The sequence below is a fragment of the Vulpes lagopus genome, chromosome 2 (assembly GCF_018345385.1).
Source record: "Vulpes lagopus strain Blue_001 chromosome 2, ASM1834538v1, whole genome shotgun sequence".
Classification (NCBI taxonomy): domain Eukaryota; kingdom Metazoa; phylum Chordata; class Mammalia; order Carnivora; family Canidae; genus Vulpes; species Vulpes lagopus.
In genome coordinates, this window is record NC_054825.1 from 157,146,892 (window position 1) to 157,164,032 (window position 17,141).

The 17,141-nt window shown below is 43.6% G+C and overlaps 2 protein-coding genes across 5 annotated transcripts in view; both read left to right on the plus strand.

The window, feature by feature from the left end:
• Nucleotides 1-3,627, plus strand: part of LOC121484174 (zinc finger protein 671-like) — a 41,597-nt gene extending 37,970 nt beyond the window's left edge. For all 4 annotated transcript variants that reach the window (XM_041743030.1, XM_041743032.1, XM_041743029.1 and 1 more), the window contains one exon: nt 446-3,627. In XM_041743030.1, the coding sequence (XP_041598964.1) occupies nt 446-1,641 (1,196 nt within the window). In that variant the 3' untranslated portion in view covers nt 1,642-3,627. The remainder of the gene's footprint in view (nt 1-445) is intronic.
• On the plus strand, nt 1,718-8,801 carry LOC121478600 (zinc finger protein 671-like). The gene is made up of 3 exons (XM_041733706.1): nt 1,718-1,805; nt 4,659-4,781; nt 5,397-8,801. Exons 1-3 carry the CDS (start codon nt 1,718-1,720, stop codon nt 6,590-6,592), a joined length of 1,407 nt encoding a protein of 468 aa, XP_041589640.1. The 3' UTR covers nt 6,593-8,801.
• The last annotated feature ends 8,340 nt before the right edge of the window (nt 8,802-17,141 follow it).

Here is a 17,141-nt window from a genome sequence, read left to right on the forward strand (position 1 = left end):
CCATCTTCCATCAGCCCTATACCCAGGCCACACTCCTGCTCAGTCTACATTGTTCTCCAGCATTGGCCTACACTTAATGTGTCATGAGATGCACACATATCCCTAAATAATCCTTGAGCACCAGCTATACACTTGTAAGTGGACCTTCCTGGGCCTGCACCTGCCCTTCTGCATAGCACTTGCCGGTCTTCACAGCCAGATACCTACTGGAAGCCACTTGCTGTACTCTATCCCCATATCCCTGTCTTCAGGAGGCCCCTTTCATTGAGTGACCTTCAGAGACCCAGTTCTGCATTGCATCTCCTTCCTCAACCCATCCCTAGCTCTCTTGTCCTATAAACAGTCCCTCTGATGTGTTCCTGGGTGTGTCATACACACATTGACAGCAGGGTTGCCCCTCCACAGAAATCTAACATGCACATCAGCAGTACTTGTCTGCTTTCAGGTTGTCGGTATGCAGTGGAGGACGAGCAGAGTGTTTCTTTAGAGGGACTGTCACAGGTCAGGACTCCTGTGGCCAGTCTGAAGACCCACCCATGTGGCGGATCTGGCTCCAGACTGAGAGGAATCTTACACCTGCCTGAACATGAGGTGGGAGAAGCCGGGCTGAAACCACAGCCATGTGGGGCAAGTTGGAAACACTTCTGGCTCAGTGCGAATCTTCATCAGCGCCACACTGGAGATAAATCCTTCAGAGGAGGTGAGGGCAGGGACTCCATGAAAAGCTACCAGTTCTGTGTACCAGAGAAGACCCTTGTGTATGGTGAGGGTAGAGTGGGCTTTCCAGCCACCTCCAGCCTTCCCCTGCACCAAGTTCCCCATGTGAACACTAAGCCCCACAAGAGCACCAGGCTTGGGGGAGCCCTTCACTTTAGACAGCAGCAGCAGCACAGGTGCATCGAATGTGGGAAATTATTCACCCGCAAGGACACACTTACTCGGCATCAGAGAATCCACACTGGAGAAAGGCCTTATGCATGCAGCAAATGTGGGAAGTTCTTTAGTCAGAGCTGTGACCTCTTTAAACACAAGACCATCCACACTGGAGAAAGGCCTTATGAATGCAGTGAATGTGGGAAGTTCTTTCGACAAATCTCTGGCCTTATCGAACACAGGCGAGTTCACACTGGAGAAAGACTCTATCAGTGCAGTAATTGTGGAAAATTCTTTAGTAGTAAGTCTAACCTCATTAGACACCAAGAAGTTCACACAGGAGCAAGGCCTTATGTATGTAGCACGTGTGGGAAAGAGTTCAGTCGCAAACATACACTTGTTCTGCACCAGAGAACTCACACTGGAGAAAGGCCTTATGAGTGCAGTGAATGTGGGAAGGCCTTCAGCCAGAGTTCCCACCTCAATGTACATTGGAGAATTCACAGCAGTGATTATGAGTGCAGCAGATGTGGGAAAGCCTTTAGCTGCATCTCTAAACTTGTTCAGCACCAGAAGGTTCACTCTGGAGAAAACCCTTATGAGTGCAGCAGATGTGGGAAAGCCTTTACCCAAAGGCCAAATCTTATTCGGCACTGGAAAGTTCATACTGGTGAACGGCCTTACGTGTGCAGCAAATGTGGAAAAGAGTTCAACCGTAAACACACACTTGTTCTCCACCAGAAGATTCATACTGGAGAAAAGCCTTAATACTACATCAGATATGGGAAATCCTTTAGCCAGTGCCCCCAACTTACTGTTCACTTGAGAATTCCTAGCAGTGATTATGGGTGCTAAGAACATAAGACAGCCTTTACCCAAAGACCAGACCTTATTCAGCCCTGAAAAGTCCACACTGGAGAAAGGCTGTAGCGGTACAGGGAAGGTGCCATCTCCTTATTCAGCCCAATAGCTCTTCCCAGAGTGAAGTTCTGAGAGTATGCCATCATTTAAAAGTAGTACCTCATAGACACAAACATCTGTGCTAGGGAGATTCCTTGTGAGTGCCTGCTATGTCTGGTACTTTCAGGAGCTGTGTTGTACATTGTAAACTGCTGAGTCCCTTTGCCAATGGCAAGAGCTGTCCTGCTGTTACCATCTGGGGGAGTCTTCGAGTGCATGTCAGTCACTCTGGCATGCTCAGGCAGGCAGACTTCTTTGCTATCTCCACAGGCTTTATAAGGAGTCGTGATTGGCCCCCGTGTCCCATGCCCCCTTCTGTCCGAGTTAGGCATGGAAAGAATCAGCACACAGGATGGGTTTTCCAGGTAGCTTGCAAAGGTTGCTTTTCATGGACTTTTTCATTTGCCCCCCTCTGTCTGAGTTAGTCATGGAAAGAATCAGCACACAAGATGCGTTTTCCAGATAGCTTGCAAAGGTTGATTTTCATGGACTTTTTCATCTTGTGTGAGACTCCTGTGGATGTATACAGTCTCATGTCCTCTAGCCTTGGAACCACATGCCTCACATCACTCATGTTTCTACAATAATGAAGTACTTATTCTTTGAGCTATTTTTAATATGGAAGGTCCTGCTCATTGTGTGTAGTGTTGAGAACACAGTTGTATTCTAACAACATGAAAGGATAAAGTTGTAAGAGTCCTCAGTTTTCCATGTCTCAAAGAGGAGACTATGATGGCAGAAAAAAGCTCTCACTCCAGGTTTGGCCTAATTTGTGTTGCTACCTAAGGTCTTTTAGGAAAGACTTAGGAGCTTTGTGAGGCCTGTCATGACAGCCTGGGTGCTAGTTTAATTTGTGGGTCCATAAGTAACTATGTGGAGATGTGGTTGTGACAATCTCCAGTGCATCTGGAAGCAGAATGAGTTTGGTCCCTTTTCCCCTGGACTGTTCATATCACCAAGTACTGTTAAAAGGAGACTGGCCTCTGGTACCTGACAGGAAGCCTGAGTTCAGAATTCAGTAGACAGATGTCACTGGTGGGAAAACCTACAGGAGCCAGGTGGGAACTGTAATGGATACAGAAACCAAAGTGTGACTAATAAGGAGTTAGAGACATTGCAGCACAGTAGAAGGTACCGTGAAAGGTACCTGCTCACAGTATTCCCATACTGTGGTGAACAGGATGAGAAGAGTACAGAAATTTTCAGGACTTCCAGAGCTATGTCTCCTGTGGCCAAGATCACTTGCAGGCAAATTAATCTAAATATTTTGTGGATTCCCTTCAACTCGAGATGCCTCGGGTCAGAACTATTTCTATGCTAGCAGGAAACTGGGTGACAGAAAGGAGATCTGGGATTCTAGGGATGTAGTTTTTGTGACTTATTCAATGTTCTTAGTAACTCATATAGAAACCGCTTTCATTAGTTGCCAATTTATGCTGCCACTGAGGCAGGACTACTCCCAAGGTGCTCGGACAGAGATGATGGAGTAAACAGGGTTGCCTATAGGATTTAATTTGTCTTTTTCCTATTTTTTTAAGGAGGACTCTTATTTATTTGAGAACTCTCTTCTAACATAGTCATTTTGTAAGTTTCCCTGTAATTCCTATGTTAGCAGCATTCCCCACATTTTGATATATTGTGCCTTTGTTTCTAGAATTGGTTTAAAATTGCACTAAAAAGGGCAGCCCTGCTGGCCCAGTGGTTTAGCGCCACCTTCAGCCCGGGATGTGATCCTGGAGACCCAGGATCAAGTCCCACATCGGGCTCCCTGTGTGGAGCCTGCTTCTCCCTCTGCCTGTGTCTCTGCCTCTCTCTCTCTGTCTGTGTCTGTCATGAATAAATAAATACAATCTTGTGTCTTCTCCTAAGAATATGCTCCTTATTTCTCAGAACTTTTTTTAAAATGTGATCGGAAATTTTCACTTTTACCTCCTGTAATCTCATCCAAAATACCACTCTTTCTCTTTTTTTCTCCAAGCTCTTCCTTCCATGGTCAATCATAGCACGCTTCCTTACCTGTCTAGGGGTAATGCAGATGTCAATTTCTCACCTCTACTACCAGCCTAAACCATCAAAAAGGGTATTGGGAGTTACAAGGTATGGTTTGCCAGTCAATCCCACAGTCTTGGTCATTTTCAAGCCTGTTAAATCTGTCCAGAATTAGAGCACCTCTGTGCCTAAGGTTCTGCTCCCTTTCTCCGGGTGACATTTTCTGGGACTTAATTTTTTTTTTTTAAGATTTTATTTATTTATTCATGAGAGACACAGAGAGGCAGAGACATAGGAAGAGGGAGAAGCAGGCTCCATGCAGAGAGGCCAATGTGAGACTTGATCCTGGGACTCCAGGATCACGCCCTGAGCCAAAGGCAGATGCTTAACCACTAAGCCACTCAAGCGTCCCATCTGGAACTTAATTGTACCAGGAGTTACAGGCACTCACATAGTCACTACTTAAGGGGACCTTTGTGCTGTTTCTCCAAAACCTTCCTTCAAGGTTTTTAAAAAATTTTTTAAAAGACTTTATTCATTTTAGAGAGAGAAACAAAGAGAGCATGAGCAGGGAGAAGGGGTAGAGGGAGAGAGAGAGAGAGAGAGAATACCAGGCAGGTTCCACACTGAATGCAGGACCCTATGATCCCATGACCCTGAATCATGATCTGAGTCAAAACCAAGAGGCAGACACTCAACCAACCAGCCACCCAGTTGGCACCGCCCCCCCGCCAAGGTTTTTTTTTTTTTGTAATTTTTTTTTTAAACTTATGGGAGTGTCATAGGATGCATTGTTCAGTGTTATAGGATGCTCACCTGTCCTATGTCTCCCTTAGGAATTGCATCCTCACAATCTCACTTAGTCACTCAACTGAACCCAAGGAAAGATCCCCAGATGCCTGAACAGGTGAATATGAACCCAGCCACAGAGAGAGAGGCTCAGAAGGGACCTGGACCTGGTGAGTAGATATGAGGAAAGGGGATGATATCAAGATTGGATTCAAAACTAGCTATACTAACTTTTCACACCAGTGTTCAGCTTCAAGGCTGGTGGCTACACAAAATTTCTACCCATCCTTCTCCATTCTTGACATTGCAGCTTATCTCCTGTCTGACTTCTAGCCGCTTGCCATCTTCCATCAGCCCTATACCCAGGCCACACTCCTGCTCAGTCTACATTGTTCTCCAGCATTGGCCTACACTTAATGTGTCATGAGATGCACACATATCCCTAAATAATCCTTGAGCACCAGCTATACACTTGTAAGTGGACCTTCCTGGGCCTGCACCTGCTCTTCTGCATAGCACTTGCCGGTCTTCACAGCCAGATACCTACTGGAAGCCACTTGCTGTACTCTATCCCCATATCCCTGTCTTCAGGAGGCCCCTTTCATTGAGTGACCTTCAGAGACCCAGTTCTGCATTGCATCTCCTTCCTCAACCCATCCCTAGCTCTCTTGTCCTATAAACAGTCCCTATGATGTGTTCCTGGGTGTGTCATACACACATTGACAGCAGGGTTGCCCCTCCACAGAAATCTAACATGCACATCAGCAGTACTTGTCTGCTTTCAGGTTGTCGGTGTGCAGTGGAGGACGAGCAGAGTGTTTCTTTAGAGGGACTGTCACAGGTCAGGACTCCTGTGGCCAGTCTGAAGACCCACCCATGTGGCGGATCTGGCTCCAGACTGAGAGGAATCTTACACCTGCCTGAACATGAGGTGGGAGAAGCCGGGCTGAAACCACAGCCATGTGGGGCAAGTTGGAAACACTTCTGGCTCAGTGCGAATCTTCATCAGCGCCACACTGGAGATAAATCCTTCAGAGGAGGTGAGGGCAGGGACTCCATGAAAAGCCACCAGTTCTGTGTACCAGAGAAGACCCTTGTGTATGGTGAGGGTAGAGTGGGCTTTCCAGCCACCTCCAGCCTTCCCCTGCACCAAGTTCCCCATGTGAACCCTAAGCCCCACAAGAGCACCAGGCTTGGGGGAGCCCTTCACTTTAGACAGCAGCAGCAGCACAGGTGCATCGAATGTGGGAAATTATTCACCCGCAAGGACACACTTACTCGGCATCAGAGAATCCACACTGGAGAAAGGCCTTATGCATGCAGCAAATGTGGGAAGTTCTTTAGTCAGAGCTGTGACCTCTTTAAACACAAGACCATCCACACTGGAGAAAGGCCTTATGAATGCAGTGAATGTGGGAAGTTCTTTCGACAAATCTCTGGCCTTATCGAACACAGGCGAGTTCACACTGGAGAAAGACTCTATCAGTGCAGTAATTGTGGAAAATTCTTTAGTAGTAAGTCTAACCTCATTAGACACCAAGAAGTTCACACAGGAGCAAGGCCTTATGTATGTAGCACGTGTGGGAAAGAGTTCAGTCGCAAACATACACTTGTTCTGCACCAGAGAACTCACACTGGAGAAAGGCCTTATGAGTGCAGTGAATGTGGGAAGGCCTTCAGCCAGAGTTCCCACCTCAATGTACATTGGAGAATTCACAGCAGTGATTATGAGTGCAGCAGATGTGGGAAAGCCTTTAGCTGCATCTCTAAACTTGTTCAGCACCAGAAGGTTCACTCTGGAGAAAACCCTTATGAGTGCAGCAGATGTGGGAAAGCCTTTACCCAAAGGCCAAATCTTATTCGGCACTGGAAAGTTCATACTGGTGAACGGCCTTACGTGTGCAGCAAATGTGGAAAAGAGTTCAACCGTAAACACACACTTGTTCTCCACCAGAAGATTCATACTGGAGAAAAGCCTTAATACTACATCAGATATGGGAAATCCTTTAGCCAGTGCCCCCAACTTACTGTTCACTTGAGAATTCCTAGCAGTGATTATGGGTGCTAAGAACATAAGACAGCCTTTACCCAAAGACCAGACCTTATTCAGCCCTGAAAAGTCCACGCTGGAGAAAGGCTGTAGCGGTACAGGGAAGGTGCCATCTCCTTATTCAGCCCAATAGCTCTCCCCAGAGTGAAGTTCTGAGAGTATGCCATCATTTAAAAGTAGTACCTCATAGACACAAACATCTGTGCTAGGGAGATTCCTTGTGAGTGCCTGCTATGTCTGGTACTTTCAGGAGCTGTGTTGTACATTGTAAACTGCTGAGTCCCTTTGCCAATGGCAAGAGCTGTCCTGCTGTTACCATCTGGGGGAGTCTTCGAGTGCATGTCAGTCACTCTGGCATGCTCAGGCAGGCAGACTTCTTTGCTATCTCCACAGGCTTTATAAGGAGTCGTGATTGGCCCCCGTGTCCCATGCCCCCTTCTGTCCGAGTTAGGCATGGAAAGAATCAGCACACAGGATGGGTTTTCCAGGTAGCTTGCAAAGGTTGCTTTTCATGGACTTTTTCATTTGCCCCCCTCTGTCTGAGTTAGTCATGGAAAGAATCAGCACACAAGATGCGTTTTCCAGATAGCTTGCAAAGGTTGATTTTCATGGACTTTTTCATCTTGTGTGAGACTCCTGTGGATGTATACAGTCTCATGTCCTCTAGCCTTGGAACCACATGCCTCACATCACTCATGTTTCTACAATAATGAAGTACTTATTCTTTGAGCTATTTTTAATATGGAAGGTCCTGCTCATTGTGTGTAGTGTTGAGAACACAGTTGTATTCTAACAACATGAAAGGATAAAGTTGTAAGAGTCCTCAGTTTTCCATGTCTCAGAGAGGAGACTATGATGGCAGAAAAAAGCTCTCACTCCAGGTTTGGCCTAATTTGTGTTGCTACCTAAGGTCTTTTAGGAAAGACTTAGGAGCTTTGTGAGGCCTGTCATGACAGCCTGGGTGCTAGTTTAATTTGTGGGTCCATAAGTAACTATGTGGAGATGTGGTTGTGACAATCTCCAGTGCATCTGGAAGCAGAATGAGTTTGGTCCCTTTTCCCCTGGACTGTTCATATCACCAAGTACTGTTAAAAGGAGACTGGCCTCTGGTACCTGACAGGAAGCCTGAGTTCAGAATTCAGTAGACAGATGTCACTGGTGGGAAAACCTACAGGAGCCAGGTGGGAACTGTAATGGATACAGAAACCAAAGTGTGACTAATAAGGAGTTAGAGACATTGCAGCACAGTAGAAGGTACCGTGAAAGGTACCTGCTCACAGTATTCCCATACTGTGGTGAACAGGATGAGAAGAGTACAGAAATTTTCAGGACTTCCAGAGCTATGTCTCCTGTGGCCAAGATCACTTGCAGGCAAATTAATCTAAATATTTTGTGGATTCCCTTCAACTCGAGATGCCTCGGGTCAGAACTATTTCTATGCTAGCAGGAAACTGGGTGACAGAAAGGAGATCTGGGATTCTAGGGATGTAGTTTTTGTGACTTATTCAATGTTCTTAGTAACTCATATAGAAACCGCTTTCATTAGTTGCCAATTTATGCTGCCACTGAGGCAGGACTACTCCCAAGGTGCTCGGACAGAGATGATGGAGTAAACAGGGTTGCCTATAGGATTTAATTTGTCTTTTTCCTATTTTTTTAAGGAGGACTCTTATTTATTTGAGAACTCTCTTCTAACATAGTCATTTTGTAAGTTTCCCTGTAATTCCTATGTTAGCAGCATTCCCCACATTTTGATATATTGTGCCTTTGTTTCTAGAATTGGTTTAAAATTGCACTAAAAAGGGCAGCCCTGCTGGCCCAGTGGTTTAGCGCCACCTTCAGCCCGGGATGTGATCCTGGAGACCCAGGATCAAGTCCCACATCGGGCTCCCTGTGTGGAGCCTGCTTCTCCCTCTGCCTGTGTCTCTGCCTCTCTCTCTCTGTCTGTGTCTGTCATGAATAAATAAATACAATCTTAAAAATAAAATAAAATAAAATTGCACTAAAAAATTTCTAGCTTTATTTCTAGTGACTTCTGAGTATCTGGCTTTGACACTCTGTTAAGATAAGGCCCGTGGGATTTATTATTTTTTTTAAAGATTTTTTTTTTTAATTTATTTATTCAGAGAGAGAGAGAGAGACTGAGAGGCAGAGACACAGGCAGAAGGAGAAGCGGGCTCCATGCAGGGAGCCCGACGCCAGACTTGATCCTGCGTCTCCAGGATCACACCCTGGGCTGCAGGCAGCGCTAAACCGCTGCGCCACCGGGGGTGCCCGGCCCATGGGATTTATTATGTATTGTTTAATATCCAAAAATTGGGCAGCCCGGGTGGATCAGGGGTTTAGTGCCACCTTCAGCCTGGGGCGTGATTCTGGAGACCCAGGATTGGGTCCCACATCGGGCTCCTTGCGTGGAGCCTGCTTCTCCCTCTGCCTGTGTCTCTGCCTTTCTCTCTCTCTCTCTCTGTCTCTCTCTCTCTCTCTGTGTGTGTGTCTCTCAAGAATAAATAAATAAAATCTTTTAAAAATAATAATAATAATATCCAAAAATTTCCTGACCATACCAAGTCCCAGTTTGTTTTGCTGATGGTTTCCAACTGGCATAATGGTTAGATAGTCCAGCTTGACTGTATTTCCAGAAATACATAAAAACTCCTGCTGGGATCTTCTGACTCTCTGGAAGCCAGGGTTCATCACTCACATATTTGTGGCTTAATCTGGGAGTGAATCACACAAGAGTGTGTGAATAAGAATCTGGGAAACTGCCTGGATATTTGACTCCAATATGGTCCTGCATTTTCTTTCTCTTGCTATGTTACATCCTTTGCTTTTAAGAAAACCTCACATGAATATGTTCTGTGGAGTCTTGCAAGTATTTTAATTACAGTACTTGTGAGACATTTGCAGTTGGTGATGAGGATGGGATATTTGATACAACCCTTGATTCTAGTTCAAATAATAATGCCTAAGAGGAGACTGCCTGGCTGGCTCACTGGTAGAGCATGTGACTCTTGATCTCAGGGATCGTGAGTTCAAGCCCTCCTCCCCCCCATTGAGTGTGGAGCCTACTTTTTAAAAAATGATGTATTGCACAGGAAGAAAGATGACAGAGGCTGATAAGGAAGGATTTTTGTCAACAGGTTGGTTTCCAGACCATCCTTGGGTTCCATATGCAGAAATGCTGCACCCAGAAAGAGGAGGAAAAACGTTAAGTGACAACTGGAGTTTGTAGGTCCATGCTAAATAGATTGTAAATCAAATACAAACAGGATGTCAGCCAAGAGTGTGGTTCCTTGGCTGTACCCCCCCCCCTTATTCTAGTAAAAATAAAAGCATCAGAGAGGCAGCTAGAGGCTCTCAAAGCTGTAGATTACAACCTGTGGTTCAGTATGATACCATACCTTCTATCGCCATCCCTCTGAGCCAGCTGATGATTGCCACAATAAAAGGGGAGACATATGTGAGGCATGATGCTATGCATCTCTTTGTTCAACTCTCTTGGGGTTTAATGTTGGGAGAAAGATAAGGATTCTTCAGAAAAAAAGGTAACTATAAATAAAAGACATGGAAGCAATCTCAGAATAACTGAATTAGATAAAGATGTTCAGGTGGTTAATTAAAAGTGACATCTTTTAAAAGGAGAAGGTAGGGATCCCTGGGTGGCTCAGCAGTTTGGCGCCTGCCTTTGGCCCAGGACACGATCCTGGAGTCCTGGGATTGAGTCCCGCGCTGGGCTCCCAGCATGGAGCCTGCTTCTCCCTCCTCCTGTGTCTCTACCTCTCTCTCTCTCTCTCTATGTCTATCATAAATAAATAAATCTTTTAAATAGATAATAAAAAGAGAAGGTAGATGGAATAGTTACTAAAATTTTCATGGGGATCCCTGGGTGGCGCAGCGGTTTGGCGCCTGCCTTTGGCCCAGGGCGCGATCCTGGAGACCCGGGATCGAATCCCACGTCGGGCTCCCGGTGCATGGAGCCCGCTTCTCCCTCTGCCTGTGTCTCTGCCTCTCTCTCTCTCTCTCTGTGACTATCATAAATAAATTAAAAAAAAATTAAAAAAAATAAAATAAAATAAAATTTTCATGGATCACTCAAAGAAACTGGTAATCTGTTCAAAGTACTGGAACAAATTTTCCCAATTCATCTTAGTCATAATGAACTTTTAAAATGTTAAGACTAGGGATCCCTGGGTGGCGCAGCGGTTTAGCGCCTGCCTTTGGCCCAGGGCACGATCCTGGAGACCCGGGATCGAATCCCACATCAGGCTCCCGGTGCATGGAGCCTGCTTCTCCCTCCGCCTGTGTCTCTGCCTCTCTCTCTCTCTCTGTGACTATCATAAATAAATAAAAAATTAAAAAAAAAAAAAATTAAAAAAAAAAATTATTTAAAATGTTAAGACTAGGGGATCCCTGGGTGGCTCAGTGGTTTAGCACCTGCCTTCGGCCCAGGATGTGATCCTGGAGTCCCGGGACCAAGTCATATATTGGGCTCCCTGTATGGAGCCTGCTTTTCCCACTGCCTGTGTCTCGGCCTCTCTCTCTCTCTCTCTCTCTCTCTCATGAATAAATAAAATCTTTAATAAAATAAAATAAAATAAAATATTAAGACTATAAAAAAGAGGCTTCTATAATCCTCTCAGAACCTCTTCTGATTATAACCAGGCAAGGAAATGCAGAAGATTATGACTAATTGATGGGAAGTTCAGGGTCTCATGACCTTGCAGAAGGGACCCCAAGTCTACTTTGAATCATATTGGTAACATGGCTTGAGGGCAGTAAAAAAAATATACAATTACTAGACTTGATGATCTATGTATTGTTACAACTTAAAAGTCAAATGAAAATTGAGAGGGAAATATCATAGGAATCTTATTCTATAGGAGGCTTACAGGTGAGAGTAAAGTCCACAAAGGAATTTCTGGACAGAAACCATGTATGAGGGATGCCTGGGTGGCTCAGCGGTTGAGCATCTGTCTGTCTTCGGCTCAGGTTGTGATCCTGGAGTCCCTGGATGGAGTCCTGCATCAGGCTCCCTGCATGGAGCCTGCTTCTCCCTCTGCCTATGTCTCTGCCTCCCTCTCTCTCTATCTCTCATGAATGAATAAATAAAATCTTAAAAAAAAAAAAAGAAAGAAACCATGTATGATTATTGCCTCCCCCAACCACAGTGTGTTATTGGAATGGATATGATGTCATATAAATCTACCTAGTCCTTTTTCTTTTAAGTAAGCTCTATGCCCAATATGGGGCTTGAACTCAGGACCCCAAATTCAAGAGTCACATTCTCTACAGACTGAGCCAGCCAAGTTAAGGACCTTCTATTTTTTTTAAATTAAGGACCTTTCCCAAGTTAAGGACCTTCTATTTTTTTTTAATTAAAATTTTTAGGGGGGATGCCTGGATGGCTCAGCAGTTGAGCCTTTGGCTCAGGGTGTGATCCCAGAGACCCAGAACGAGTCTCCCTTCCAGCTTCCTACATGGAGCCTGCTTCTCTCCCTCTGCCTGTGTCTCTGCCTCTCTCTGTGTCTCCCATGAATAAATAAATAAAATCTTTAAAAAAAATTTTTTTAAGGGACACCTGGGTGGCTAAGTGGTTGAGTGCCTGCCTTAGGTCCAGAGCATGATCCTTGGGTCCCAGGATCAAGTCCCATATCGGGCTCCCTGCATGGAGCTTGCTTCTTCTTCTGCCTGTGTTGTCTCTGCCTCTCTCTCTCTCTCTCTCTCTCTCTCTCTCTCTCTCTCTCTCTCTGTCTCTCATGAATGAATAAATAAAACCTTAATTTTTTTTCTCCTCCCCATTCCCTTGGTGGAATTTACTAATCAGTGACTATAGGATGTCAATTAAAATTGATAGTGGGACATAATTCCCCTATCCCACAATTGGGTTATTATCAGTCTAGAAGTTTGTTTCCCAAGAGTGAGGCATCTCTTCAATATTTTAACGCTAATTACTCTTTATTTCATTTCATTTACTCATTTGCAAAATGAAAGCAGGTATTATTGACTTAATTAATCCAGAATTGAATCATCATTTTGGAAATTTTGGGAGAAAAAAGTTCTTTTTCTCCCTACTGTGTAAAACGTGGCTTGTAAAACAATATTAGAAAAGATATATAAAATTTTACATGTTTGGCATTCTGGATAGTTTTCCCACACGTCTTTACCTTTGCAGGCCACACTAACAAACTCCAAATTATAAGTCATGCTTGAATATTATTTTTATGAAAGATGATGTCAATATTGGGTAAGGGGAAATGGACTTAAAATAATGTTTCAACCAAAGACTAAGTGTATATTTGAGAAATTCAGTGACATTTCCAAAGTTATGCATTTTTCTAATGTTTGTGAGAAAAGCATTTCATAATTTATGATCTCTTTCCTCTAAGAATTTCTTGTTCAGAAACACTGCTAAAAACATGCTAAGATTATTACCATCCATATTTTACATTCTATATAATATAGCTTTCATTTCATTTTCTATTAAATTTTTTTAGATTTATTTATTCATGAGAGACAGAGAGAGGCAGAGACATAGGCAGAGGGAGAAGCAGATTCCCTGCCAGGAGCCTGATGCGGGACTGGATCCCAGGACTCCAGGATCATGCCCTGAGCCAAAGGCAGACACTCAACCACTGAGCCACCCAGGCGTCCATTTTTTCCATTAATTTTTAATTTCAGTGAATGCAAATATTCAAAAACTGTTTTGTTCTATCTGGTGTGGTTCATGCTTAGTAATATTTTACTTATAAAACTTGAAAACATGGGGACCTGGGTGGCTCGGTTGGGCATCTGCTTTGGGCTCAGGTTATGATCCGAGAGCCCTGGGATAGAGCCCCTGATCAGGCTCCCTGATCAGCGGTGAGCCTGCTTCTCCCTCTCCTTCCCACTTGTGCTCTCTTTCACTACCTCTCTCAAATAAACTTAAAAATAAATAAAATATTTAAAACTTTGAAAACACACTGCAATATTTTTATCTTAAAGAGATTTTTTTTTAAAGATTTTATTCATTTATTCATGAGAGGGAGAGAGAGACAGAGACACAGGCAGAGGGAGAGGCAGGCTCCATGCAAGGAGCCCGATGCAGGACTCGATCCCAGATCTTCAGGATCACGCCTTGGGCGGAAGGCAGACACTAAACCGCTGAGCCACCCAGGGATCCCTCTTAAAGACATTTATTAAAGAGAGAGCGAGTGGAAGGGGAGGGACAGAGTGAGAGGGAAAAAGAGAATCCCAAGGAGACTCTGCTGAGCCCAGAGCCCAACATAGAACTCGATCCCACGACCTCCAGATCATGACCTGAGCCTAAATCCAGAGTTGAACTCTCAAATGACTGAGCCACCCAGATACCCAAGTTGTTTCCTGCTGTTCATCCAGTACCCTGGAAGGCTGGTATTCATCATTCGTTTAGACAATATGAGGAATAATATTTTTTGAATATTGAAAAACAATTAAAAATACAGAAAATAAGACTTTACATAATACCATTAAATGAAAGGCTAAGTAAATACTTAAATAAACTTCTTTTCTTAGAAAAAGTATTGTGGTAAGAGAACTCTCAAAATTAGTGATGGAAGGATACATTTTTGAAAGGTTCTAGAAGAGATATAAAAATATATTAATATTATTAAAGTGGGAAGAATAACAAGGACTGTGAATACATCACACAGACAGCATTTACTTATGTGGATATTTTACAGCAAATCTCAAATATACAATTTTATTCAATTAGGGTTTTGTTTTTGTTTTTGTTTTTTGAGAGAGAGAGAGATAGAGCATGGGGTCACACAAGTGGAGGGATTGGGGCAAAGGGAGAGGAAGAAACTTAAACAGACTCCATGCTCCATGCAGAGACTGCTGTGGAGATAAATCTCACAACACTGGAATTACGACTTCAGCTGAAATCAAAAGTCTGATGCTTAACTGACTGAGCTACCCAGGCGCCCCAGGTATGTATTTTTTTAAAAGGTAAAATGTTTATTTCATAAAACAAGTATTTTTATTGTACCAATAATAATATAAGATTATTATCAAGTGTCTACATTATTTTTTGACTCCACACAGGTATTGCTCAGTGTTTTTAAGAATGAAGAAAATTTGGGGATCCCCGGGTGGCTCAGCGGTTTATCACCTGCCTTCAGCCCAGGATGTGATCCTGGAGTTCCGGATCCAGTCTCGCATCGGGCTTCCTGCATGGAACCTGCTTCTCCCTCTGCCTATGTCTCTGCCTCTCTGTCTGTGCCTCTCGTGAATAAATAAATAAAATCTTTAAAAAAAAAAAAAAAAAAAGAATGAAGAAAATTTTGGGTCCCTGGATGGCTAAATCGGTTAAGCAACTGCCTTCGGCTCAGGTCATAATCCCGGAGTCCTGGGATTGAGCCCAGTGTTGGGCTCCTTGTTCAGTGGGGAGTTTGCCTCTCCATTTCCCTCTGCCCCTCACCTCACCCAGGCTTGGTCTCTCGCTCTCTCTCTCAAATAAATAAAAATCTTTTTTTAAAAAAAGAATGAAGAAAATTTCACTTTGGAAGCAAAATGATTAGTGACTCTAGTAGTCAACTGCTCAGATTAATTCTACATCCTTTCAGACTTCACTGCTAAAATTTCTCTAAAGTATTAATTTTTTCATCATCAATTGATGTTTCCCCAGAGCTTTATCTGCCACCACCTTTGAATCACTACATAGTCACTGATTTTTGCCTAATTTTTAAAAAAGATTTTATTTATTCATGAGAGACACAGAGGCAAAGACATAGAGGGAGATCACGCTCCCTGCAGGGAGCTCCATGCGGGACTCAATCCCAGGACCCCAGGATCGTGCCCTGAGTCCAAGGCAGACGCTCTACCACTGAGCTACCCAGACGTCCCCTTTTTTCCTAGTTTTTATTTAAATTCCAATTTGTTGGGACGCCTGGGTGGCTCAGTGGTTGAGCGTCTGCCTTCCGCGTCTCAGGGCATTATCCTGGTTTGGGATGAGTCCCGCATGGGGCTCCGGCTTCTCTCTCTACCTGTGTCTCTTCCTTTTTCTCTGTCTCTCTTGAATAAATAAATAAATAAACAAACAAACAAACAAACAAACAAAATTTTAAGGATTTTATTTATTTATTCATGAGAGACACACAGAGAGAGGCAGAGACATAGGCAGAGGCAGAGGGAGAAGCAGGCTCCATGCAGGAAGCCCATTGCAGGACCCATTCCCGGGTCTCCAGGATTACTCCCTGGGCTGAAGGCAGACATCCAACCGCTAAGCCACCCAGGCGCCCCAACAAATGTTTTTTTTAAAAAAGAATCTGTATTCTGGTTTGCCTCTTTTCCCCCTACTATGTTCATGTGTTTTCTTTCTTTTTTCTTTCTTCTTTCTTTCTTTCTTTCTTTCTTTCTTTCTTTCTTTCTTTCTTTCTTTCTTTCTTCTTTCTTTCTTTCTTTCTTCTTTCTTTCTCTTTCTTTTCTTTCTTTCTTTCTTTCTTTCTTTCTTTCTTTCTTTCTCTTTCTTCTTTCTTTCTTCTTTTTCTTTTTTTTATTCATGAGAGACACACACAGAGAGAGGTAGAGACACAGGCAGAGGGAGAAGCAGGCTCCCCACAGGGAGCCCTATGTGGGACTCAATCCCAGGACCCCTGGATCTTGCCCCAAGCTGAAGGCAGACGCTCAACCACTAAGCCACCCAGGCATCCCTTGTGTTTGGTTTCTTAAGTTCCACGTGAGTGAAATCATATGGTACATGTCTTTCTCTGAGTATTTCACTTAGAATAATACTTTCTAGTTCCACCCACATCTTTGCAAATGGGAATATGTCATTCTTTTTTATGGATGATTAGTATTCTATTGTATATGTAAATACACATCTTTTTTTTAAGATTTATTTATTTATTCATGAGAGACACGGAGAGAGAGAGGCAGAGAGAGAAGCAGGCTCCTCACAGGGACTTGATCCCGGATCCCAGGATCATACCCTGAGCTGAAGGCAGATGTTCAACCACTGAGTCACCCAGGCATCCCTACCCCACATGGACTTCTGAGCTCTTTCTATAATTAGGGTGTTGTTGATAATGCTGCTATAAATATTGAGGTGCATGTATCTCTTCAAATCAGCATCTTTGTGTCCTTTGGGTAAATACCTAGAAGTGCAATTGCTGGATCATAGGATAGTTATATTTTTAACTTTTTGAGGAATCTCCATACAGTATTCCAGATGGCTGCACCAGTTTGCATTCCTATCAACAGTGTAAGAGGGTTCCCCACTCTCTGCATCCCGACCAACACCTGTTGTTGCCTGTGCTATTAATTTTCGCCATTCTGACTAGTGTGAGGTGAAATGTCATAGTTTTGATTTGTATTTCTCTGATGATGAAAGATGTTGAGCATCTTTTCATGTGTCTGTTAGGTATCTGCATGTCTTTTTTGGAAAAATGCCTATTTATGTGTTCCACCCATTTCTTTTTGGGTGTTAAGTTTTATAAATTCTGTATATATTTTGTTTTTGTTT

Excerpts from the sequence above, each read along its gene's own strand:
- LOC121478600 (XM_041733706.1), top strand. The coding sequence starts at position 1,718 with ATGGGTGCTAAGAACATAAGACAGCCTTTACCCAAAGACCAGACCTTA. Across the intron at positions 1,806-4,658 it reads ACTGGAGAAAGGCTGTAGCG|GAATTGCATCCTCACAATCT; the intron begins GTACAGGGAAGG and ends TGTCTCCCTTAG. Across the intron at positions 4,782-5,396 it reads TCAGAAGGGACCTGGACCTG|GTTGTCGGTGTGCAGTGGAG; the intron begins GTGAGTAGATAT and ends GTCTGCTTTCAG.